Consider the following 22,688-nt stretch of genomic DNA (forward strand, 5'->3'; position numbering starts at 1 on the left):
CAAAGGATTGCCGATGACCTCCTGAAGACCCCCCTTGATCGGGGTTGGGTGCACGTCACCGCCAACATCCAGGATGGTATCAACAATATTCAAAAGAACCTGGCTGCACTGCAGAACACCTCCCAAACGACCTCTGCAAGGGTTCAATCCTACGCAGACGCGACCAGGGGGGCACCACCACCCACACATTACTGATCGTCTCACGATTCCAACAGCTCCAGGGGCGCCGCGCCTTCAGAGCTGGATAAGGATCGCGAGGTCATCATCAAGCTAAGCACAAAACCATGAAGAAATACCGCTCCTACACCAACCGCACGGCCCTAGACAAGGCCAACAAGGCCCTGAACAACGCAAGCAGGAACACCAATAACCCCCCCCTGGCCAGCGTCCAATTCGTGGCCGCCCGGCAACTCAAGTCAGGTGATCTAAGCCTGACACTTGGCACCGCCGCCCATGCAGAAGTGGCGCGTCGACACCCCAACTGGGCTAAAGAGATTGACCGGGACGCTAAGGTCCGGATCCCTACCTGGGGGTTGGTTGTTGACAGGTTCCCGGTCAAAGCCATGAAGCTACCGGAGGATATGGACCAGGTTACTGGGGCCAGGCCAGGCAGACCCCACAGCACGTTCTATTAACCTGCGAGAGGTGGCAGGTGGAGCGAAGGGAGATGTTTACCAAGATTGCCGCACGCACGGATATCAGCCCACATGCAGACTATAACACGCTGGTGTTGGATCCCAAGGCTGTAAGATACGTGGCTGAATTCATGCTAAAAACTGGCCCGTTAGGTCAGTTCAGGGATGTAGGTGTGGAACTAGAGCCCCCGGAGGCCCCGGACCTAGAACCCCTAGGGATCCCGGGGTAGTTTGGCCACGGGGACTCACAGGTCATACAAGACCTGGAGGGATACTGTCGGAACTGCCCGGCCCAAAGGCCGGGTGTGAGGCCGCAATACTAATATAGCGGCTCTCTAGGGATTATAGAGGCGTGATACGTGGTTGGTGGAAGGTAGGTCTGTATTCAATAGAACTAATCGCTGGTTCTCCTAGTTGAGAACCAGCGGCGCAATATGTGTCTGTATGTCACGTGGTGGCCGCTTGGCCACCGTAATATGCCTCAGGCACGCTTGTATAGCGTCCGCAGATGGCGGCGCATAACAACGGGCCCACGGTGGTCTGCTACACCACTAAAACTACGAACTAAAAGCCAGCCAGGACCTATACCGGGAACCAGGCTCGCTAAGGAACATAACGCTGAATAGCCACGGAATTAGGTGCTGAAGACGAGGATAAGGATGCCTCAGCAAAGCCACCAGCAACCGGGTCCGCCGGGGGCCATGATGACGAAGTAGGAGGGAACTATATAGGAACTGAAGGGCGCGGGGGTGTCGACGTGGTTGCTACTAGGATGGAGAGCTAGTTGTGTGAAAGGCTTCAATCATTACTGTTTTTATTTGTATGGGATTGCTACTGTATTTAACACGGCGTTGATGGCTTCGAGTTCGCTTCATTCGACGAAGCACCTGCATAGCCAGACCAACTGTCGAGCTCTAACGGGTATAAGAACTTGAATTGAATTGAAATGAATTGGTGCCGGATTCTAAAGCCGTCAGCTACGTGGCTGATTGATTGATTTGATTGATTGATTCAAACACGGATCTGTCAGCTTATGGCCGAGTGCCGGAAAAGGTCCCTGTCTAGCGGCGAGCTACTCCGCCAGGGCAATCTAAATACATGAAGCTATTCAGATCTCTCTACATGTTCTATCCCCTGTTCACTCTTGCTGCCACACGCGCCCCTTACGTGTGGGTTCCCCCAGGCGTACCCCTTGCCTCACGCCTGCAAGCACCTCCCAAGTTCCAGGCTGTGTCTTCGTGGGTGTCGGCCACTGCCAGCCCCTAGGGGTTAGCAGATCTGTTGGTCTCTGCTTGATATGAAAAGTCCGACTGCCTGTCGGTAGTCCCCTTCTATGCCTCTAGTAGCGCCTGTGTCGGCTCTACCGGCGCCTCCGTTGGGTTGGAATCGTGGTCTTTAATACTCGTAAACTGGCCCAGGAGTCGGGTTCGTATCATGAATTCCGAGGCCCTGCGGGCGAGGCCTGGCTCGTTACTAACCCCAAGCAGTTGCCGGTAGTCAGTAATTCGCCTGTCCTCCCACAGTACACTTGATCGTAGGTCAGCGTGGCGATTACACGCTGTTAAAACATGTTGGACAGTCTGCACTGCCCCCCCGCAGGGACATGCAGTCGTTTCCATGGCGCTAAAGGTGCCCAGATAGCCCGCGAGTGCTATCTTGCCTGTCTGCATCTGTATCAACACCGAGCTATACGCGCGCGGAATGCCCTCATGCAGTTCCAGCACCCGTTTAGTGATATCCGGCAGTATCTTTCGTGCGTGGTCCCCGTGGTTGTTGTTAGTCCACAGGCGCTGCCAGGCTTCCTGAGCAAGCTCGCGCAGGCGCCGCTTTGCCGACGAGACCAGCAGGTGCCCAGGGGCCCTCTGCAGCCTCGGCGGCGCCGCGTTTCCTACATTCGCGGCTCGCTCCGCTGCTCGCTTTGCTATCTCGTCCGCTCGCTCGTTGCCAGGGACGCCTTCGTGGCCCGGTAGCCAGTGAATTCGGACCGTTCAGACCCGGCTACGTGGCTGAATGGAGACCGCGGTATCCGATTGGTGGATAATAACAATACTTTTCTCAAGGGCATGAGCACGAGAAACCCGAGGCTATCGGCTTCACACCAAGATAATCAAGTCATGTCGAGCCCGATGCCGGGGAGTATAGGCAGTATCGGCGAATCAGGCTAATGCCAGCTTATCTAAATGGCATATTTCCGGGGAATCATAAAGCTCAAAAGAATTGGTGGACAGACTGTATATCAGAGACTAAACAGCTGCTTTCTTCAGCACGGCGCAAGATGTTCGCATTCATAAACCCCATCCTCCCCGGCTTCTACCCAGACCCATCGTGCATCCGCGTGGGAGACGTCTTCTACATGGCAAACTCCAGCTTCCAGTTCTTCCCCGGCATCCCTATCCACAGGTCCAAGGATCTCATCAACTGGGAACTGATTGGAAACGCCATCAACCGGCCCACCCAAATCTCCCTCAATCAAGCAACAACAAAGATCAACAACGCTGCCCGGCGCGAAATCTTCACAGGCGGCATATATGCCCCAACGCTCCGATACCACGATGGCGTATATTACATCGTGTGCACAAACCTGACCGGCATATGTGGCATGCCGAGTAACGAGGATTTCGACCCGTCAAACTTCATCATAACAGCCACGGACCTCTCCGATGCAGAGTCCTATAGCGAGCCCACCTACTTTGATTTCCACGGCATAGACCCGAGTCTGTTCTTCGACGAGGACGGAAGGGTTTATGTACAGGGAAGCTGGATCCACGGATATGACCGGGATCCCGCGACGGTGATCCGGCAGGCGGAGATTGATCTTGTCACTGGGCAGCTCCTCACCGAGACAAGGGATATCTGGTCTGGCGCAACAGGAAAAGTGCCCGAGGGCCCACACATCTACCAAAAGGATGGATGGTACTACCTGCTCGTCGCAGAGGGCGGAACTCACGCTCGACATAAGATCACCATGGCTCGGTCACAGAGTATCTGGGGCCCGTTCGAAGCCAATCCAGCGAACCCCGCGTTGACGGCTGAAGGATCAAGCGGAATTGTCCAGTGCGTGGGCCATGGGGATCTTGTTCAGGGTCCGGATGGCGAATGGTGGTGTGTTATGCTCGCGAGGCGGGAGTATGGGGATTCCTACCCACTGGGCAGGGAGACGTTTTTGACGAGTGTGGAGTGGGAGGATGGGCAGTTTCCCGCGTTCAAGGATGTAAGGATCAGGCAGCAGACTGGACGGGAAGTTGCAAGAAAGACGGTGGGGGGAGGGGCTGTGTGCGTTCATCTGAAGTCGCCGGCAACATTGTACCTGCGAACTCCCGACTTGAAGAACTATCGGCAGGATGAGGGTGAGATTGACCTTACGGCTACACAGGCCGGCTTGGGGGCGCCAGATGGGACGATGACGTTCGTTGGGAGGCGGCAGACAAGCCTGGACTCAACTGCCAGCGTTACAATCGCTATCAGCAGTGCAACCAGCGACGATGTATCATCTGGACTGACGCTGTACAAGGATACCTTGCGTTACGCGGCGATAGAGTATAGGACGCCTGACGCTACCTTGGCTTTGATCGTTCAAGAAGCTGGAATGCCGTTGATCACACTGTCTTCACATTCGGCGCAGGGCGCTGTATCAGCTCGGTTGTCGATAATCTCGAGCGTTGACGTATACAAATTCAGAGCCCAAGTTTTCTTTGCCAGCGGTGCAACAACAGATATCGCATTGGGAGAAGTGCCTTGCTCCGCTGTGAGCGGTGATGATTTCACAGGTATGTACAAAGAAGCCTGCCCCAATTACGCTCCGTGTACTAGCCGAATCGCAGGAACTCTTTACGGAATATTTGCGACTGGTGATGGGAGAGCTATGACCTTCCAGAATTTTGAGATTGAAACGAGATAAACATTTGAGCGCTGCAGTGGTGGATGACGAAGAGTAATTATTTATCCGTATGATATTACAGCATGCCTATGTATAGAATGGATAATAAAGCTATCAACCGTGACCAAAGCGAGATATTTCGGGACTATCTTTACAGGAATCAATCCTGTTCTACTCACGGTCTGCCTCGATTTCAATCTGTTGCACGATGTCCGAGGCTACAGGTCCCCGCAGCAGTCCAGAACAAGTTCAACAGACAACGACGAACACCCATAATTGATGGATAATTTTGCTCAATGCGTCCAATGGTGGAACCATGATGTTGTGGAGACGATGTCATTGGTGGGATTTAGTTCTGGATTACTCCGAAGTTGTCGAAGCGAGACCGCAGGCCATATTGATATCCCGAGTCAAGACAGAGAACCCATTGAATTAGGCGCAGGATAAACCGGTAAAATCAACAGCCGGAGTTACAGGCAAATCCGTTTAACCTAGGTATCAAGATTCGACCCTCATATTGCGTAAGTGAGGATGGCGACGTGTAAAAAGGTGACAACGGCGGCGACGAGATAGACTGCATAGTAGCTACACGTCATCGCCATGGCTCGCATTCCTTGGCTTTTTTCCCTTTGCATTTGTGCCATTTCTCTAGCTTGGGGTCATTCTGAATATTCATTCCCAGAAGCATGCCAGGCTTCGACGCCAGGAAACCCCCTTCAGGGTTGTCCAAAAGGCACAGTGCTCGTCTCCGCCACCCATAAGAAGGCTCGCTTCCGCACCATCCAAAGTGCCATCGAGTCCCTCCCGCACGATGACACGAGTCAAACAATCCTCATCCTCTCGGGGACCTACACCGAGCAACTGAACGTCACCCGGTCTGGTCCCTTGACACTACTCGGCGAGACCAACACGCCGCACAATGCCTCAGCCAACTCGGTCCAAGTGCACTGGGCTGCAGCCACCTCGCAGGGAATTTACACGGACAACGTCTACACCAGCGTTCTTATCGTGGCGCCCACCCTCAACGCAAGCCTCACAGGGTACGGGCCTGCCGGCCTCCCAGTGCCCGACGGGACGCCCTTTGGATGTCGCGACTTCCGGACGTACAATATCGACTTCCGGAACGTCTATGCCGAACAATCGGCCGGGCCTGCCCATGCATTGAGCTTCTCCCGCGCAAACGGCGGGTTCTATTACTCCGGGTTCTACAGCTACCAGGACACGGTGTATGTGGGTAAGCTGGGGAATACGTACTTCCACTCGAGCATCGTGGCGGGGCAGACCGATTTTCTTTACGGATTCGGCACGGCGTGGTTTGAACGATGCGAGCTGGTTCTCCGTGGGTGTGGGGGTGGAATCACGGCGTGGAAAGGGACGAACACGACGTATGCCAATAAATTCGGGGCGTATGTGCATGGATCCGCCATCAGGGCAGCGAATGCCACTATAGCGGTGGAGATGGAGGGACAGTGCGCCCTCGGCCGACCGTGGAATAGTGGACATCGGAGTATCTTTGCGCGGTCTTACGAAGATGGGATGATTCGGGATAGTGGATACGTGCTTTGGCAGGCGCCCATCACGGAGCAGACGCTCATGGGAGAGTATGAGAATTTTGGGCCTGGATGGGATGTTTCGGCGCGGCGGGAGTACAACTACAGTATTCTGTTGGGCGAAGAAACGTGGAATAGGTATAACTCCCCCGCGAAGGTGTTTCTCACCGAGGAGGGTACGCCGGGAAATGTTGAGTGGATTGATAAACGGATGCGGTGGTGGTAGAGCACCAGTATATATAATTATATATAGCAGCCATGGTATTGTATGTGTTGTCGAATAGGGCACTGTGGTGGATAGCAGTTGAAACGACAAGATTCTATGCCTTTGCCCTCCACGATAGCACACGACTGTAGCATTGTTTAGCATGATGGCTACTTTATACATTGATCCATGCCGTTGGAGACCTACTGTACGGCTCAACGCATGGCAACTGCCTCATATCTTAAACGGAGCCAGCCCTAGAATCCAAAGTCTTGCCGATGCCGAGGCCCGAAACTGCCCGAGCCCTAAGAGATCTGTAGGTGTGGGCCCAGGCCAGCTCTAGGATCGTAAAGCTTGATGGTAATTGGCAGATGTCTACGAGATTTAGCCTGTTCAGATGCTTGGAAGCCCTCTGGGTAAAATGGCTGAATCCTGCGAGGGGTCCGACTTGAGCTTCCCGCAAGCATTTGAGCCATCTGTGGACGTTGAAGCAAATAGCTTTTTAGCATGAATGTACAGTCCTCTACCGGGGTTTCACATTACTGGTGGTGGTCGATGCCAGCAAGTCCTCCAATCAACCGCAGTACATCGTTGCTGAGAGCCAAGCCTGCACCAGACAATGCTAGGCTGAATACGCCCTTACGATAGAAACACTTGAGCTGTTAAATAGAGACAGACAGCTTCCTTCAAACTGCAAGCTTTCCGGCCGACACTACCCACACACTTGCGACAAAATGGTACACAAGACAAGAATCTACAACTGGTACAACTCTCCATGGCTCAGCTCGTCTCGCATCACGTCTAACAAGAACAGGTACATCTGCCTAGTGGCAGCCGGGTGCATGGTTTTGATGGGCTATGATGCTTCCGTCTTCAACTCCGTACAGAACTCCGATCATTGGCATGCTTACTTTGACAATCCCGTATGTCCTTCGGTCTTCCCCGAACGCTCGTCTCTGACTCGGACCACAGGACAGCTACATGCTTGGCTTGATGAACACGGTGTACACCGTTGGTGGTATCATTACAGGGTGGTTCTTCGCAGGCCCTTTGGTAAGGAGAGAAAGAAATCGAACCCGCTCTTTGAAATCCAAATTGACCTGTGCCAGGCGGATTACGCGGGTCGCCGCTGGGCAATGGGAATTGGCTGCTTCATTACGATTATCGCGACCTTCATGCAATGCTTTCCTCCACGCAGTAGCGCAGTCCCAGTTTTCATGGCTGGCCGTGTCCTTATTGGATGTGGACAAGCCCTCGCTATCGGTAGGTGCCCAGCATGCCCGGCTGAGTGCAACAGCTAACATCTGCAGCTGCCGGCCCTATTTACATCGGCGAAGTCACACCCTCCTATATCCGTGGTGTCGTCATGGCCTTCTGGCAGATGTTCTACTCGGTTGGATCGTTTGTGGCCTATTGGGTCAACTACGCAGCAGGAAAGCACAAGGCCACGCTCGGCGAGTGGGATTGGAAAATGGTCGTCATCTTCCAGCTCCTGCTTCCGATCCTCATTATCTGCCAGCTGCCCTTCATGCCTGAGTCGCCTCGCTGGCTAGTCCAGAGAAAGCGCGATGTGGAAGGCGCTCGAGGGGTTCTCCAGCAGGTCCGTGACAGTGACGAGGAGATCGACAATGAATTAGCTGCGATCCGCGAAGCCATTCAATACGAGCGCGAGGCACTTGATAGCGGCAAGAGAGCATACATGACACTGCTTAAGGATGCTAGTGTCCGCAAGCGTCTTCTCCTCACCTTTGTGCTGAACATCGGTCAGCAACTCACCGGCCAAGGGACGTTCAACTCATACTCATCGACTATATACCAGAAGATCTGGACCAGCGGCGACACTATCAACCTAATTAATGCACTGAACGCAACATTCGGCATCTTATTCACGCTCAACGCAACATGGACTGTCGACCGCTTCGGCCGCAAGTTCCTGCTGATGGTTGGCGCTACCGGTATGGCCGTGTGCATGCTCGTCACAGCGCTTGTTGGTCTGGAAACGCCCTCTACACCAGAAGGGGCCAAGACCGAGCCGGTTGGCATCGCGATCGTCTTCCTTATGTTCCTCTTTGCGTTCTTCTACAAGCCGTCCTGGGGCGCAACCGTATGGATCTATACAGCGGAGGTGTTCCCTATGAATGTGCGAGCCCAAGCTGTTGGTATGTGCTCGCAGATGCAGGGTGTTGCGAACACCATCTTTCAACAATTCTTCCCGATTTTCTATGAGAGAGAGGGACTGTAAGTTCTCCCGCCATAATCCACCTCTTTTCAGGTGCTAATTACTCTGGACAGAAAATCATTCTTCTTCTTCATGACCTGCAACGTCTTTCTTGCAGTATTTGTATGGTTCCTCATTCCAGAGACGAAGAAAGTGGCTCTTGAGGAGATGGATACCCTCTTTGGTGGTACGAGCCATGTGGAGAAGGGTGCTGCTATGCTGCACGAACAGAAGCTGGGGCATGAGGATATTGAGCAAGGAAAGGAGGACAAAGAGGAAGTCGAAGTTGTCGCTGCTGGACAGACCCCTCCAAGGTAGCGCCCCCGGATATAGAATCCGGCCACGTAGCTAGTTCAGCACCTCACGCTTAGTTTTCTTTAGCAATCTCACTCATTGCTTTGAAGGGATTCTCACAGGGCTCTGATCAATACATCTTTGTTCGTTTAGGGTTCCTTGTATCTAGTAACCGAGCTCATGGCCTCGCGTTCTCGCTTCGATCGCCTGCTTGGTGAGACCGCATTCTCGGGCCCACCGATCAACGAGTTGAATTGAGCTGAGCTCTTATTAATTACTGCAATCTACACCTTTGGACACGGTACCCCCATGTTAAAATACACAGCCTTGGTCTGCGTGTAGTTCTCCAGCACGGCCTCGCCACATTCGCGTCCGATTCCACTCTCCTTGTATCCACCGAACGGGATACTCCAGTGCACGAGGTTGTACATGTTTACCCAGGTCGTGCCGGCCCGGAGGGCGTTGGTGACGCGAATTGCTCTCTCGTAGTCTTTGGTATGGCACGCTGCGGCAAGTCCGTATGTGGAGTTGTTTGCCTGTTTGATTACTTCTTCCTCTGAAGAGAACTTTGCGATGGCCACGACTGGACCAAATATGTCCTCACACATGATCTAAGCGAGCGTTAGCTTATTCAACCAGTCTTGAACAGGAGACTGAGCTACCTTCATCTCTGGGCGGACGTCGGTGAAAATGGTTGGTTGGATATAGTATCCACCAGGTCCTTCGTCAATGGCCTTACCACCGGTGTGAACGGTGGCACCTTCCTTGATACCAGAGTCGATGTACCCCAGGATCTTGTCGTATTGCATTTGGCTGTTCTGGGGGCCCTGGTTCGTGCTCTAAATGGCTGATGTGGACGCACCATAATTGATCAAACATCAGCGACCCTGCTTACTCTGCCATGGACAGTCTGCAGGAGGCAGTTCCGACCTTCGGAGGGTTAAATGCTCTTTGCTTGGTTGCTCACTGCGATGGGAGGGTTTTTAAGGCAACTGGTCTGGACGCACGCAACAATCTCACAGTATGAACAGGATCCCAGGGGAGCTAGAACGGCGCAATTCCATTAAGAGTGGCTGTTAGATACACTATGCAGGCTAGCCTTCCGGTGACAAGAGGTATCTTAAGAGAACAATGGGATACGTCAAATTCGCCCTCAAGTAACTATCCTTCAACAGGAACTGCCCCATCTATAGCAGTGCAGCCGCGCCAGTCTGCCCCGCTCGAACAGCAGCATCCTTTGGCGTCCGCCCATTATCATCCTTCGCCGTCGTTAAAGCCCCGTTCATCGAGTAGACGTCCGAAGAACCCGACGTGTACCAGTGGGTCGCCGGGCGTCCCGCCTTCAAGAGGAGGAAAGTCACCCTCCCCGATATACTGAATTGAGGGGATGGAACTGGGGGTTTCACGTCTCCGGGGACGCACTGTTCTTTCTTTCTTCCCTTATAACCACTGCCACCATCACCACTACCGCCACAACCTCAGATGGTCGCCTCTTGTGCCCCTGTTTTCTATATTTGGGCGTTCACTTCTTGGATAGGAGTCCTTTTTCCTACGCGACGGATCAAGTTTTTATCGTCTCCGAAATGTCTTTTCTGCCCATTCGCGAGGTTTTTTACTGGGCCTATCCCCTGCATTGGCTATAAAGGCCGTGTGGGATTTTTCTTTTATCTTTCCCTTCTTCCTTCGCTTCACATCATCTCCACGCATCAATACCCCTGTACAAGTACATCTCATTTTTCCCACATGCTTCCTTTTTCTCTTCTTCTTGATACCCGGCCTTGTCTTGCATATTTCCTTTTCAACTTCTATTGTATATTAGAGCACAGACTTGACAACAAAATCAACCTGGCAAGGAACATCCTCATTCAACCACTGGTTCCATTACGAGTGTCTGACAATAAACTTTGAATAAGAATAGGTAGACGCAAACAGTAGAATTAGGCCTGTGTCTGGATTTCGCATACCCCCTTCTACAACTAGAGGATAGGATTTCCTCAAGTAAGTAGTTACTACGCCTTTTACGTAAGACAAAGAATTCTAGCTTTATAAGTAGGTGTCCTGTATAAAAAAATCCGCCTGGTAGTACTTATACTACGCCCTCCCGGGCTGTCCACTAAAAACATATATTCTGTAATCGGATCACTACCTGCATCACTACCGGACTAATCCCGTTTAACATGCAGGTTCCAATCACCGCCTCTGACCTCGTCGCCCCCAATGCCGGGTTGCGTGTCTGGGACTTGGATGAGACTCTAGATCACGGCAGCCTTCGCCGTGGACGACAACAAGCTGTTCTCATCGGGTGACACATCGATTTCGAAGCAAGGTCAGACGGAGGTGGCGTGCCCTGCAAACTCGAGACAAACCGGAGCTTTTAGCATTCTTATCGTACAGTATGCGCTAATAGCGTTACCACCCCCTGAACTCCACGATGATATCATAAGATAACTTTATCTCCTGGTCAGCAACGTTTGACACTCGAAGTAATACTTAATTACTTTCTATCCAGGCACGCCAGTTTAGACACCGTCGCAGCCAAATCTACAGTGTTACAAGATGTCCGAGCAACATAAGCTCAATTGTCTCTCACTCAAGTCTCACCAAAGTGACACGGGCTGCCCCCAAATATTTCCATCCTCCCAGCTAAGCCGCCTTCTTCTTCTTCTTCGTCTTCTTTTTTATCTCGCACAACATACCCCTATTCCCCCATCACAACAGATAATATCTTCTATCGTCCGACTTCACAGTTCCCACGACTCCTAACCGCCGAAACACGCACATATTCTCCTCCACCGGGGGATATCTCGGGGGTGAGTGTCTCTTCTCCGGTATTGGGGTATACTGACCATTCAATCTTAGGTCTCTGGCTGGCAGACCCATCGTTTATCACGCGTCAAATGTTCTACGACCTGACTGGACGGATTATCCGGTTACCACGCCCCAACCAGCGTTTCCGGATTTATCACCTGAATGAGAACAACAGCACTGGAATGCTTTTGAGAAATGACCACGACGAAGTCCGGCCGGGGCGCTACGTCATCATGAGCAGCACTGGTCGAGACGTTCCGGCGACAATCACATCAGAACAACCAATTCGGCGTATACCATCAACTGATAGCTCAAGGGACCAACGGACAAACCAGAGGCATTTTAGGGACGGGCTACAAGCACGCGACGAACATTGTGTTATCACCGGCAGAGGGGGCAGACAAGGCCGGCCAATGGAGGGTTTAGCTGCATCGCACATCTACCCCGTTGCCCAGCTGGGAAACTGGATGCAACAGGGTCACGAACAGTGGATCACCGATGATACTGATGCCCATAGAATCGGCCCGAACAGAATGTTTTCCTTGCAGAATGGACTTCTGTTGGAAGCAGGAGTTCACGCCGCCTTTGATGGGTTTAGCTTTTCGATTAACCCTGATGTAAGTCCTTACTCCCGTCTCTACAACTAAATCTGACGACGCGATATAGAAGGGCTACCGGGTGGTGTGCTTTGTAGAAGATACTCTTGGAGCGAGCGGGAGGATTTTGAGTCCTACTACCAGGAATTGTGACAGGAATTCTAGTGTCTCCGATGAATGTCTTAGGTGGCACTATCACCAAGCGGTGTTAACCTATATGCGAGGCGCCGGAGAATTAGTCTGGGATTTAGGCGATCATCATGAAATGGGAGATATGGAGGCTTTGATCGCGCGAGAAGATGCGGCTGAGGCTCTAGAGGCTGAATTTGCGATGAGGTTAATGCCTTACGTTGAAGCTAAATGAGCTGACACAGTTCCAAAGCTGCGCGCCGGATGGGCCAAAGGAACAGAAATAATAATACTTCGTTGAAAAGCACCTGCAAAAAGTCTCCTTCTCGAGAGGGATACGAAAACGACCCTACATGACAACTCGGGTAACAGATAGAGCAAACTCCGTCTGGTATACACTGGAACAAGACTCAAATTCAGAAGACATCTGGAACTGGTGGCCCCCATACCGATAGGGCCTGCGGCCCAGCCTGCACCTTGGCCACGGGCGTTTCATAGTTCACCAAGTCGCCATCGGCGTAATGTTCCTAGTCAGTACATTAGCATGATCCTACTAAATACCGGGGAAGATAGGGAACGAACCACGACAAAGCCGCTGCTATCGAACCAATAGTCAAAAACCTGACTACCCAAAACATGCTACAGATATGGTTAACTCGAGTCAACCCCGACACTGACACCCAAGAAATGCAGGTAGGTAAGTCAACATACCCTCCCAACACCCCAGCATAACTTATAGCCCTTATCACGAAGATGCTGGTGCCCCAGCTGTTGAATATCGAAATCGTGCACCTCAAAGGCTGCATGCGCGACATTCAGTTCCAAGCCTGGTTTGGCGGGCTTGAAGAAGAACGCATGGTGATCAGTCCACTCCCGGGTCTTCTCCTTGATCTTTAACCAGTCCTGCTGGCTGTCGGGAAGCTATGAGTAGATTTCCTGCACCATCTAGCCCATAGGATTAGGATAGCCTTCCTGCTGCAGTTACTAGCAGTAGTAGTGGATACACCAGGCAGCGAGAGCTTGGCCGATGCGCGACGCGTGCTCGTTAGTGGCGCGCCAGTCCCTGGCGGTGAAGGCCGCTGCAAGGCCGCCCACGAGAGCGCGGGGGCGGCAGGCCTGCTCAATGTACACATGCTGCAGCAGGTGCTTGACACCAACAAGGGCGGCGGGTGACGTGATGTTGAACACCATCTGCATCAGCCGGTCCGCCCCAACCCAGCCCAGCAGCGCCTTGTCCAGTTGCGTCATGGACAGCTGCCGCCTTCTCCTCCACCGATGGGTTGTCTCCCCCCGGCGGGCGTGGCGGCGAGGGGGAATCACGTTCCGCTGGGCTCAGCTCCAGGGCGTGGGTTCTTGATGGCGGGCTCCCGCGCGGGACAGCAGTCGCGGTATCCGTGGCAACCCGAGCCACGTTATCGGGCAGACGCCAGCTGTCGACGGCCGCGTCGATGTCAGCCTGGGTGATGTCGGCTAAGCTGAGCTCCAGTGGGCGCACGGTTGGGTACGCGCCATGGCTGGCGTGGCCAGCGGCACTTTCTGGCTCGCTGGGCTCGAATAGAATCTCCGGAGGAATAAACAAGGGTCCCGGCGATCCTGGGTGACTTTGGCAACCAAAATAGTCCCACTCGCTGGGCTGCCAGGACGGGGGTGGAGGAGTGAAAGGACTCTCGCCATCACTGATACTCTGTGACGACCCATCTTTGTCCGGTGATCTGACTGGGCTGGTAAACAGATCCACATCCTCACACAATTACCGCAGCAGCCGGTCAAACTCCACCTCCACGCTGTCCTGAGTTTACCAGAGGGGAGACCCTAACCCTTCACAGCTTCTAAGCTAATCACTCTTCAAGTAGATAGACCCACTACACACATCACTACCTGCACCACTAGCTGGGCTTACTGTGGCCGTGATATCTATTAGACTACTTTCCCTCTCCTAGATATCTACTGCCCCTCCACTCTCTCGCCGGCCATTAAGTGCGTTACCTGTGCCTGAGGATGGAAGCTTGCGAGATAGCAATGCTCTGTTCCCAACCACATCCCGATCCTGTGTGGTATATATCCCATAGATACATGTACTGGGCTTCTATTAGCAGTGGATTAAAATATAGAGAGGTCAGCTGCTGTGCTCTTGGTCCGGGTACTCACTAGAGTATCGGGTGTGCAGCTGGTGTACTTTTTCATAGCAGTCTACTGATTGTAGAGTTCTATAATTAGTGATTTCTGCGCCAGCATGTCAGCGTGGCTCTCTGGTACTCGTGGATTAACTTACTGTGATATTCCAGTACCTTTACAAGGTCGCTGGGTCGGCCATTAGTGGCAGGGGGAACTGCACCTCTATGCTCAGGAAGACTGAAAACTTCAAAGGCATCTTGTTTCCAAAGTCAGCCTAAGCAGGCTTCCCCTTATCCGTGATTCCTACAATACTAGCCATGTCGATGCTTTATAGAAAGGGAGATGAGATAAGGCCGAAGAGGAGACTCTGAGGAGGGTGCGAGTGTGACATGAGAGGCAGCGCCGTGCTCCCTCACGGGTGTGATAAGGGCACCCGCCTTTATTATACTCTTATAATAAATTAAATAAGTATCCCTGGATGCTCTAGCGATTGTTCTGGAATAACTGGCGCGAGAGATAATCTATAGTTCAAGAGATAGCGGGCTTCCAGCGCGTTTCTCAAGCAGATCTGAGTTAGGGGTGCGAGATAGCTGTTCTATTCTATGACTGTACCAGCACGGTTCACCATTTGAAGAGGCATCCCTGTGACGGAGGGCTGCTATATCTGTTATATCTTAATACCACGGATGCCATTATCCGTTCTGCTGTTGGCTTTCTATGAATATCTGAACTCTACAAAACACGGTGTCAAGGATTTGGGTAACATTGAAGAGTTTATCCCTCGCGGCCAGCCGTAATTATCCATAGTAGTACTCTCTCTGTTCCAGAGCTAAGGAATGGGTAAAAGCACTCAACCACACCTGTTAATTCTCAGGTATAGAACACGGGGCCACGTGGAGACCTTGTAGAGGATCAGGATGTAGAGCAGCGGGCGCCACAATGCTCGGGAGCTAGAGCATCCGTGGTTGTTATGTTAGTTATAATTTCTTTGTTGAATTCGGATTCTAATACAACCCTGCCCCATTAGCAGCGGTGTATTTCGTCCACGGCGCTGGCGTTCCACGGTTCCATCGTGGGTGGTGATGTTGCGATGCGACACTAAACCTTATCATGACTCTGTCCAATATCTGAGCTGATAGATGGATGATCTGCACTGGGACTAACCTGAGCCCCACCAAAACCTAGTTTACCTGGCTTGGCTGGTACTAGTCTAGGCAGCTTGAATATCAGGCATAGTCCTTGTAGCCATAATTTCCGCTAATAGTCTTGGACTAAGCGTGTCTGGATACTTCTATACATGGAATATTGCTTGGTGCATGCTACAGACAGCCATGTGGCTATCACCCTACCCCGGTATCCTGATTCAGTTTAGAACAACCCTGTGTGCTCCTGTATTTGGGATTGTTCTTATCTCTATTAGATCACGTGGTACCAGAGTGGGCTAATACTACATGAATTACACGGGCCGTGGAGATCATGCTGTTGACTAGCCATCTCACTGACAATGTAGCTAACATGCAGGATTTCCTCCACGGGGGGCGCAATCATGAATACTCTATAGGCGCCAGATTCGTGGGGCTTCGTGTATATATATAGATACGTAAACTTCAGTATTTGAATATAATAATCGACTGACCTAGAGGCTCTCTTCCACTATTAATAACATGGCAGTCCTGTCTCCCTTATAACCCCACTGAACGCAAGGCCCTGACCAGCCCATCAAGACTCACCGGTCGGATATTTGGGGCGATTGGACACAGCCCAACTAGCTAATCTCAGTGGAGTTCTAGATCTGGCAGCATGGTGGCACTAGCTCTGCCGTTGACCTTTTGCCGTGTTGCCTGCAGTGGTCCAAACAGGACCCTGCTCGAAAGAAGGACCAGCTGTTGCAGACTGTCTATAAATCATCCTATCTCCGTGCGGAGAACGCGTACTACTAAAAGGTTTGCCAGGCGGCTGTCTTATTCCGGGCTGAAGTTGCGGCCGTCCTGCTGGGCCAGGAATCAGTACTGCAGCTTCATGATTGCCTCAAACAACTCTAGTAGATGATGTCCGCCGCAGAAGGCAGACATAGTATATTTATCCAGCCTAGCACCCCGAGAATCCCATTTATATACAGGGTGAGCTGGTTTCGCACAGCTGTAGATAATCATACCGTGGCACTGGACTAGATCACAGCCAGTTTCCACCGGCTCAATCAGGCCCTGGCAGAGTTCACCGCTGCTTTAAGACAGATTGACCAGGAGTACGCTGACTTTTTCTCAGTGCAGTTAAGCAATAAGCCGCCTCAATTCTAGCAATACAGCTATGACTGTTGGGTGGATGGACGTGCAGTCGCATCCCTACGTTACTGGGTGGAGAACACGATAAGGAGCCTTGTGTATTATTCTGTCAATAATCACATACGATATCTAATTCATTAAAGATCATGTTGCTCTCTGTCATCACTGCGGCATCTCGCATTCCCGATGAAGCCCGCCTCACTACCAGCCGTAGCCTAGGCCCCGAGGATGTTGCCTACCGACCGATAGGGAGCAGTCGTATCATCATGCTCCGCGGTGATATGTATATAGCACAAGCGGCATTCATGCAAGGATTGCGGAGAAGTCCCCCCGATCCTCAACTAAAGTGCACGGTTGGTGTTCTGAGCCACGCTCGCTGCAGTGCTCAATACGGACAACACAGAGCAGCAGGAAGAGGGAATGGAAACGCAATCCAAACTATGTGGGTCGATCAAGGGGTGAGGCTGAATGCTGATCATGATTATAATAGGCTCGCACAATCTGCCTTTTCAGGCATCCTTCGCTTGGCAGTGCTTCGCAGGGCAAAAGAGCAATCGACTGTAAATGGAAGAGCCGGCTTGGCTTTTACAGTGGAGGATTAGCATAAATAGGGATTAACTCTAGGATAAAATTAAGATTGGCAGGAATTTTATTGAATAATTTAGTCACTGGGATGAAAACAGGAGCTTGTAAAGTATGCGTGCTTATATATATATATATACCAGGTTTCTGGCCTGCTTGTATCTAAAAAAATACACGCACACACACACAAAAGAAACAAGAGGAAAAGAGTAAGAATCTTGCGATTTAAGCAAAGGTCAACACTATTTTCACGAGGATTATGTCAAATGATTTTCTGCCGACATTGGTGCCTTGGTTACAACTTCGCTCTGAACCGCATTCCAGTAATTGCACTGTTCCTGATTCAATCGCTGAACTACTGTGAAACCCGAGGTGCTGACCAATGGATAAATCTCCTGGCACCATACAAACTTTTCTCTGTCTGCACAGTCGATGTAGCATTGTGACGCCTGCGATATCCCAAATAAGACTACTTGTGCGGCGGAAATGCGGTTTCGAGGCTGCATGCAATAAGCTACGCAGCGGCAAATCTGATCTGCACAAAGTAGCATAGGTTTAAGGCTCGGAGCTTTGTCCAGCAGATTTTCCGTCTGATATAGTATGCGCCGTACCACTAATAATATCACCCAGTATAAAATATAAGTTTTGCCAGTTGCTAGGGATGGAAACCCGTACGGCTCAAGAAAACTGCGCGAAGGTAACGTTCGAGGATCGTGTTTTGGTTGACTCCAGTCGGAAATAGGCCCACCATCGAGCCTGGGTGCGTATTCGGTCATCCAGTTCTTCTGCAGCTTGCCTTCAATCTTTTGACAGTCGCTCAGTAATGCCGCGCATGATAACGGCAGATCTAAAGACTTTTGCTCTTTGATCTGATCAAGCGATCTTTGGAGGGTTGCGCATTCTGCCACAATCCCGAACAGTTGGTCCAGGGGACTATTCTCTGTCCCATTCACAAGGCAGTCACAGTGAACTTGTGATGCATATTTCGTATTCAGGGCAAAAAAGGTCTGGATGATTATGTTTCAGTTCTATACCGTAAAAGCCTGGGCCGGTGCACTTACCGTCGCCCACTTCTGTCGGGTTAACATGGCTCGGACAAAAGGCTTTTCTTCGTGAATAGTGTAGTCCAGATGTTTCGAGATCGCTGTTGCCCCTTGGATATGAGTTAGACAATTTTGCAACGCTTCAACGTTTGTTTGCATCAACTGGATGGTTGGTGTTAATATCAAGATGCGAATTCCAAGGCTCGATTAACAAACCTCATATGTATGAAAAACAGTCATTGAATAGAACATCTCAAGATTTGGCTGGCAACCCCGTTGTAACATGCGTGCCAGTCCATTAATGGCACTGTTGTAGATTTCGACAGCATGGTGTATTAACTGACTATCGCCCCGCTTATTGGCTAAGAATGTGGCTGCTAGTGCAATGACTGAGCGATCAACTAACTCTGACTCCCTGGCCATGCTTGGGAAGTGAGACATCAAAAGATACCAATTATCATCCTTGCAATCTGAAAGGGTATTGTGGGGGAAGAGCTCGTTCATGAATCCGGAGAAAATCTGCGTTCGGACTTCTACATTTCCATTCACCACGTTAAGACGTGGAAGATGATTGAATTTATCAACAAGGCAGGGAGCTGGCCGGATTGCATTGCCGAATGGTGTGCGTCGTGTAACTAGACTGTGGTGGAGGATATTCCGATTTTCAATATAACCAAGGCAAGGAGCACCCTTCTTTATGCAACGGGCGCACTCTGGCTTACCAAGGTCGCACTAAAAATCCCTTTCAGTGACCATTGACTAGGTGTGTAAAATGTGATTCGGTGATATACTTTGACCTTACGCCTCCTGCAGTTGGCGCAGCCTCGAGATTGGTAGGGCGCTCCGCCCATTCTCGCTACCAGATAGATCCTCTGCTCGCGTCTTGACCAATAAGAGGATGGACGTCAGTCATCCCTGATTCACGTTTGATCTCAGTGTTCCTTCCATGGGCTGGGTGTAGTTCTTCGAGGAGTCACGCGATACCCCGCTATCTGTGTCGAGAGGAAGACATTAGTGACAAACAATTCATCCAGCGACGATTGATGATTGTTAGTTGACTAGGAAATATTGATTATATAATCGGATTAACAAAAACTCCGGCGTGTCAAGATAGTTTCAGTACAGCACAGTACCACTCGAAGCAAGGTTCTATTCTTTGGTGAGAAAATGGATCAAAAGGGTACATTGTTTTGTTAGCGTTTACAGCTTTGGGTTGGGGGTTCATCCTGGAAAGATTGTATGGTCAGCTGTATATTTGATACGGTAAATTGTAGATGGATCCCAGAAAGGAATTAACTAACCTTATGCATTTTATATGTCTGTTTTGAGTGATGTAAAGTGGGAAGTGCTTGATTGTCCATTCAATGGAGGATAGATAGCATATAATCAGGTTGGTAGTGTTCGGCAGCCCAGACGAAAGAATGAGCATAAATCTTATATAGAAGAGAACGTATGCCTTGAGTAGTTTGATCATTTCCGCAGTCTGTTTAGTGGAATATTCTCTCCAGATCAAAGAATTAACAACCCTGGCGAAATAGTACCGGATGACAAGGATTTGGCTGGCAGGTGTTATTATTTTGCCAAGTGGGGGGGGGGGGGNGGGGTGCCTTAAAGGGCAGATTGTGCGAGCCTATCATCTTCGTAATTAGTAGCCTCACCCCTTGATCGACCCACATAGTTTTGCCCGGGGTCTATTTCCTGTTCATGTCCGCAGGCATCTTCTCGTTTCTCAACCACTTCCTCTGCCAGGGAATGCCTGTCTACAGTATTGCTACCTTACTGTCTCGAAACCATAATGGCGCGGTATCACTGCCTGCTCCTCTTTATGTCATTCCTACTCACCACTGCAAAGGCCAAATGCTACTACCCTAATGGCGACAGCGAGAATGGTTTAGAACACCAACCGTGCATTTCCGTCGAGGGTCAAGAGAGCTTCTGCTGCTCTCTAAACCGGACTAATCCACCCGGGGGCTCGTTAGACGACGGTTACACCGTAGACTTTTGCATGAAGAACGGACTGTGCAAGAATGTCGCGGATGGAGATACAGTTACGTACTTTCGCAGCATGTGTTCTACTCCTGAATGGCCCGAGGCAAACTGTCTAGATCCTTGTCGTGGATCTGTAAGTTCCTACGAATCTCGCTCTACGAACCGAGAAAGTGCGGACTGTTGGACTGACATGACGAACTGTACAGGACACCGGGGCAACGCCACCAATGACACCCTGCGATGGGACCGAAAATTCGACAGTATGGTGCTGTGGAGATAAAGCTGACTGCTGCGGGACAACCTCCGCTGTTACCATCGCCCCTGTGCTCGCTGCAGTCGCGTCTGCTTCATCCCCGTCTACGTCCGCTACAGCAACACCAAGCGACACACCATCCACACCATCCACAGCAGACTCAAGCAGCCTATCTACAGGTGCAATGGCTGGAATCGGAGTCGGTGCTGTTATTGGCACCATGGTCATACTCGCAGGGCTGGGATACTTCTGGATGCGGCACCGGAAATCAACAGCAGGCGGGAATACTGCGACGCCGATGGTAGACAAGAACATGCGCATGCACAATGGCGCTGCCGAGGTTAGTGGGCTGAACCATCGCAAGCAACCCACGCTAGTTGAAGTTGACGGTTCAAATACGAGAGCCATGCTCGAGTTGAATACTGGCGACGGGTTGAGGCATGAGTTGGGGGATGGTCGGGAGTATAGATAGTGTACACTATGAGTATACTGCCTTTATTTCTCATTTACGTTCGGCACTGACCACTAATCTACTAACCTTCTTAAATTGTAATATACTACCCCCGTAAAATAGAGTAGCTAATCGTGTTCTTGATTGCCGTGAAAACGAAGTGCCACTCTATTACCCTCCAGTTGACGAGCACTAACCTAGCGCCAATTAACAATCTCTTTCTACAATGCTTACATCGTCCCGCTATAGAAGGCGGTATTAAGATTCAGTATCAGTTAAAAGCAGAAATTGCTGCGTTTTATCTATCACAGCACGGGCTGTTGAGGTCGTAGGGCACTGATAATAGGCCAACGAGGTCATTTTCAGCCCGCGACATCACCAACTATATATATTCGTAGAGAAATGGGTACTGTCTATGCCATATCTACGGGAAAATCAAGATTCAGATCAATATGGACCTACATGCATCGAGGGATATGAATACCCTCATCCTGTCAAATTGGTTGTACGAGGTGGGAGACTAGTGGACTGGGTATTCGAGGACTGTCAAAGCCTTGGCGTGGTGAGAAGATTCGGCACAGCTAGAGCTATATTCTTTTGAGGCTAGATGATTCTAACTGATTGGTCTGGATTGAGAATATATGTCTGGATTGATGCATATCGTAACAAAACTTGTACTGTACTAAAACACTATCGATAATGGTGAAGAATCACTTGGATGACACTTTGTTACTATGGCACCGATGCCTCCTACACAGCTGAATTTAGACTCAATTTATCCCACCCCTTTACCACCTTGCAAAAGCGTTCGTCGTCAATGGACCGCCGGGGGATGTTCAGCCCCGGCATACCTCGCGACAACATCTCACATATGTCTCTTGCTCTCTGCCTGGTACGGGCGTCAAGGTTCCTTTTCTACTCCTTGTCCCGAGGGACAGGAGAGTATCCAAGGGCATCCGCGATTCCTGCATGACGTTGCAAATAGGACATTGCCAAATAAGGTCCCCTGGATTGAGACGTCAGCTCCAGGATCTAGGAAGAGCTAGATAGTTTCAATTTATTAGTAATATGCTACAGCTTGGAGGGCAGTCACGAAGTAGCAGGGAGCGCTGCAGTCTTCCCATGCCCATATCTACAAGAAAGCAACTGGGACGTTCACGTCAATCACAAGATCAAGAATACAGGCTGCAAAGTAAACATATGGACTACTGCCACGAGGATATTTCTTGCAGCACAATATATCAGATTATCTGGTCAGATAAGGGCACACTTATCTATCATTAATAGGAAACTGCTTCTTGACACTGGAACGCATTATACTGCTACTGGTGCTGATTGAGCGGCAGGTTCATGGAATGCGGATACTGGATGCCTGCTGTCGGTCATCCATCGTGTGAAAGCTGTTCAAGAACCTGTATGTTCTGCTCACGAAGGCGGGAGCATGTATTTTTGAGATTTTGAATATAAGCCTGGTAGCATACCATCTGTTCTCGACACGTGCTCAGCTGTGTCTCAAGCATGGCAATGTGGTCATTTTTCCTCTGGGGAAAATTCCTCTGTGGATGGCGATCCTTCGCACGCTTATTTTCGACCGACAGTAGCGTAGGGATAGGCAACGAAGCTATGATGCCATGTCCATACGACTTGAAAAAACACAGTAT

The 22,688-nt window shown here is 50.7% G+C and overlaps 10 protein-coding genes across 10 annotated transcripts; 7 read left to right on the forward strand and 3 right to left on the reverse strand.

Annotated features, from left to right (window-relative positions):
* Window positions 1-284: 284 nt before the first annotated feature.
* On the forward strand, window positions 285-865 carry ASPVEDRAFT_88973 (uncharacterized protein; the record flags this gene model as incomplete). Its single annotated transcript, XM_040818468.1, has 2 exons — window positions 285-590; window positions 653-865. The coding sequence occupies 2 exons, from the start codon at window positions 285-287 to the stop codon at window positions 863-865; spliced, it is 519 nt and encodes a 172-aa protein (XP_040673493.1).
* Window positions 866-2,817: 1,952 nt separating this feature from the next.
* ASPVEDRAFT_46966 (uncharacterized protein) lies at window positions 2,818-4,655 on the forward strand. The gene is made up of 2 exons (XM_040813669.1): window positions 2,818-4,402; window positions 4,457-4,655. The coding sequence occupies exons 1-2, from the start codon at window positions 2,911-2,913 to the stop codon at window positions 4,531-4,533; spliced, it is 1,569 nt and encodes a 522-aa protein (XP_040673494.1). The 5' UTR covers window positions 2,818-2,910; the 3' UTR covers window positions 4,534-4,655.
* Window positions 4,656-4,987: 332 nt separating this feature from the next.
* Window positions 4,988-6,467, forward strand: ASPVEDRAFT_46967 (uncharacterized protein). The gene has a single exon (XM_040813671.1). It carries the CDS (start codon window positions 5,113-5,115, stop codon window positions 6,286-6,288), a length of 1,176 nt encoding a protein of 391 aa, XP_040673495.1. The 5' UTR covers window positions 4,988-5,112; the 3' UTR covers window positions 6,289-6,467.
* A 406-nt stretch (window positions 6,468-6,873) lies between these two features.
* On the forward strand, window positions 6,874-8,899 carry ASPVEDRAFT_155522 (sugar porter family MFS transporter). Its single transcript, XM_040808463.1, has 6 exons — window positions 6,874-7,030; window positions 7,082-7,190; window positions 7,240-7,320; window positions 7,377-7,530; window positions 7,578-8,505; window positions 8,560-8,899. Exons 1-6 carry the CDS (start codon window positions 7,002-7,004, stop codon window positions 8,801-8,803), a joined length of 1,545 nt encoding a protein of 514 aa, XP_040673496.1. The 5' UTR covers window positions 6,874-7,001; the 3' UTR covers window positions 8,804-8,899.
* Window positions 8,900-9,063: 164 nt separating this feature from the next.
* On the reverse strand, window positions 9,064-9,644 carry ASPVEDRAFT_33929 (uncharacterized protein; the record flags this gene model as incomplete). Its single annotated transcript, XM_040810801.1, has 3 exons — window positions 9,064-9,390; window positions 9,442-9,618; window positions 9,642-9,644. The coding sequence occupies 3 exons, from the start codon at window positions 9,642-9,644 to the stop codon at window positions 9,064-9,066; spliced, it is 507 nt and encodes a 168-aa protein (XP_040673497.1).
* A 1,312-nt stretch (window positions 9,645-10,956) lies between these two features.
* On the forward strand, window positions 10,957-12,547 carry ASPVEDRAFT_877839 (uncharacterized protein; the record flags this gene model as incomplete). The annotated part of the gene is made up of 5 exons (XM_040818159.1): window positions 10,957-11,081; window positions 11,102-11,172; window positions 11,527-11,589; window positions 11,639-12,204; window positions 12,254-12,547. The coding sequence occupies 5 exons, from the start codon at window positions 10,957-10,959 to the stop codon at window positions 12,545-12,547; spliced, it is 1,119 nt and encodes a 372-aa protein (XP_040673498.1).
* On the reverse strand, window positions 12,506-13,560 carry ASPVEDRAFT_155524 (uncharacterized protein; the record flags this gene model as incomplete). The annotated part of the gene is made up of 4 exons (XM_040808464.1): window positions 12,506-12,839; window positions 12,895-12,951; window positions 13,024-13,222; window positions 13,298-13,560. The coding sequence occupies 4 exons, from the start codon at window positions 13,558-13,560 to the stop codon at window positions 12,729-12,731; spliced, it is 630 nt and encodes a 209-aa protein (XP_040673499.1). The 3' UTR covers window positions 12,506-12,728.
* A 3,295-nt stretch (window positions 13,561-16,855) lies between these two features.
* On the forward strand, window positions 16,856-17,311 carry ASPVEDRAFT_33932 (uncharacterized protein; the record flags this gene model as incomplete). Its single annotated transcript, XM_040810802.1, has 1 exon — window positions 16,856-17,311. The coding sequence occupies one exon, from the start codon at window positions 16,856-16,858 to the stop codon at window positions 17,309-17,311; it is 456 nt and encodes a 151-aa protein (XP_040673500.1).
* Window positions 17,312-17,352: 41 nt separating this feature from the next.
* Window positions 17,353-19,344, reverse strand: ASPVEDRAFT_65987 (Zn(II)2Cys6 transcription factor domain-containing protein). The gene is made up of 4 exons (XM_040815851.1): window positions 19,126-19,344; window positions 18,551-19,066; window positions 18,353-18,496; window positions 17,353-18,298 (listed from the first exon to the last, which is right to left on the reverse strand). Exons 1-4 carry the CDS (start codon window positions 19,183-19,185, stop codon window positions 17,549-17,551), a joined length of 1,470 nt encoding a protein of 489 aa, XP_040673501.1. The 5' UTR covers window positions 19,186-19,344; the 3' UTR covers window positions 17,353-17,548.
* Window positions 19,345-20,129: 785 nt separating this feature from the next.
* On the forward strand, window positions 20,130-21,048 carry ASPVEDRAFT_88981 (uncharacterized protein; the record flags this gene model as incomplete). Its single annotated transcript, XM_040818469.1, has 2 exons — window positions 20,130-20,456; window positions 20,530-21,048. The coding sequence occupies 2 exons, from the start codon at window positions 20,130-20,132 to the stop codon at window positions 21,046-21,048; spliced, it is 846 nt and encodes a 281-aa protein (XP_040673502.1).
* Between the last annotated feature and the right edge of the window lie 1,640 nt (window positions 21,049-22,688).

This window comes from Aspergillus versicolor, assembly GCF_001890125.1.
Source record: "Aspergillus versicolor CBS 583.65 unplaced genomic scaffold ASPVEscaffold_14, whole genome shotgun sequence".
NCBI lineage: Eukaryota > Fungi > Ascomycota > Eurotiomycetes > Eurotiales > Aspergillaceae > Aspergillus > Aspergillus versicolor.

What these genes read in the sequence shown, in the direction of transcription:
- ASPVEDRAFT_155522 (XM_040808463.1), top strand. Translation starts at nt 7,002, where the DNA reads ATGGTACACAAGACAAGAATCTACAACTG. An exon ending in GGTTCTTCGCAGGCCCTTTG is followed by an intron (nt 7,321 to 7,376) that starts GTAAGGAGAGAA and finishes GACCTGTGCCAG; the next exon opens with GCGGATTACGCGGGTCGCCG. An exon ending in TGGACAAGCCCTCGCTATCG is followed by an intron (nt 7,531 to 7,577) that starts GTAGGTGCCCAG and finishes TAACATCTGCAG; the next exon opens with CTGCCGGCCCTATTTACATC.
- ASPVEDRAFT_46966 (XM_040813669.1), top strand. Translation starts at nt 2,911, where the DNA reads ATGTTCGCATTCATAAACCCCATCCTCCCCGGCTTCTACCCAGACCCA. An exon ending in GAGCGGTGATGATTTCACAG is followed by an intron (nt 4,403 to 4,456) that starts GTATGTACAAAG and finishes GCCGAATCGCAG; the next exon opens with GAACTCTTTACGGAATATTT.
- ASPVEDRAFT_46967 (XM_040813671.1), top strand. Translation starts at nt 5,113, where the DNA reads ATGGCTCGCATTCCTTGGCTTTTTTCCCTTTGCATTTGTGCCATTTCT.
- ASPVEDRAFT_65987 (XM_040815851.1), bottom strand. Translation starts at nt 19,185, where the DNA reads ATGGGCGGAGCGCCCTACCAATCTCGAGGCTGCGCCAACTGCAGGAGG. An exon ending in GCAGGAGGCGTAAGGTCAAA is followed by an intron (nt 19,067 to 19,125) that starts GTATATCACCGA and finishes AGGGATTTTTAG; the next exon opens with TGCGACCTTGGTAAGCCAGA. An exon ending in CCCGACAGAAGTGGGCGACG is followed by an intron (nt 18,299 to 18,352) that starts GTAAGTGCACCG and finishes ATAATCATCCAG; the next exon opens with ACCTTTTTTGCCCTGAATAC.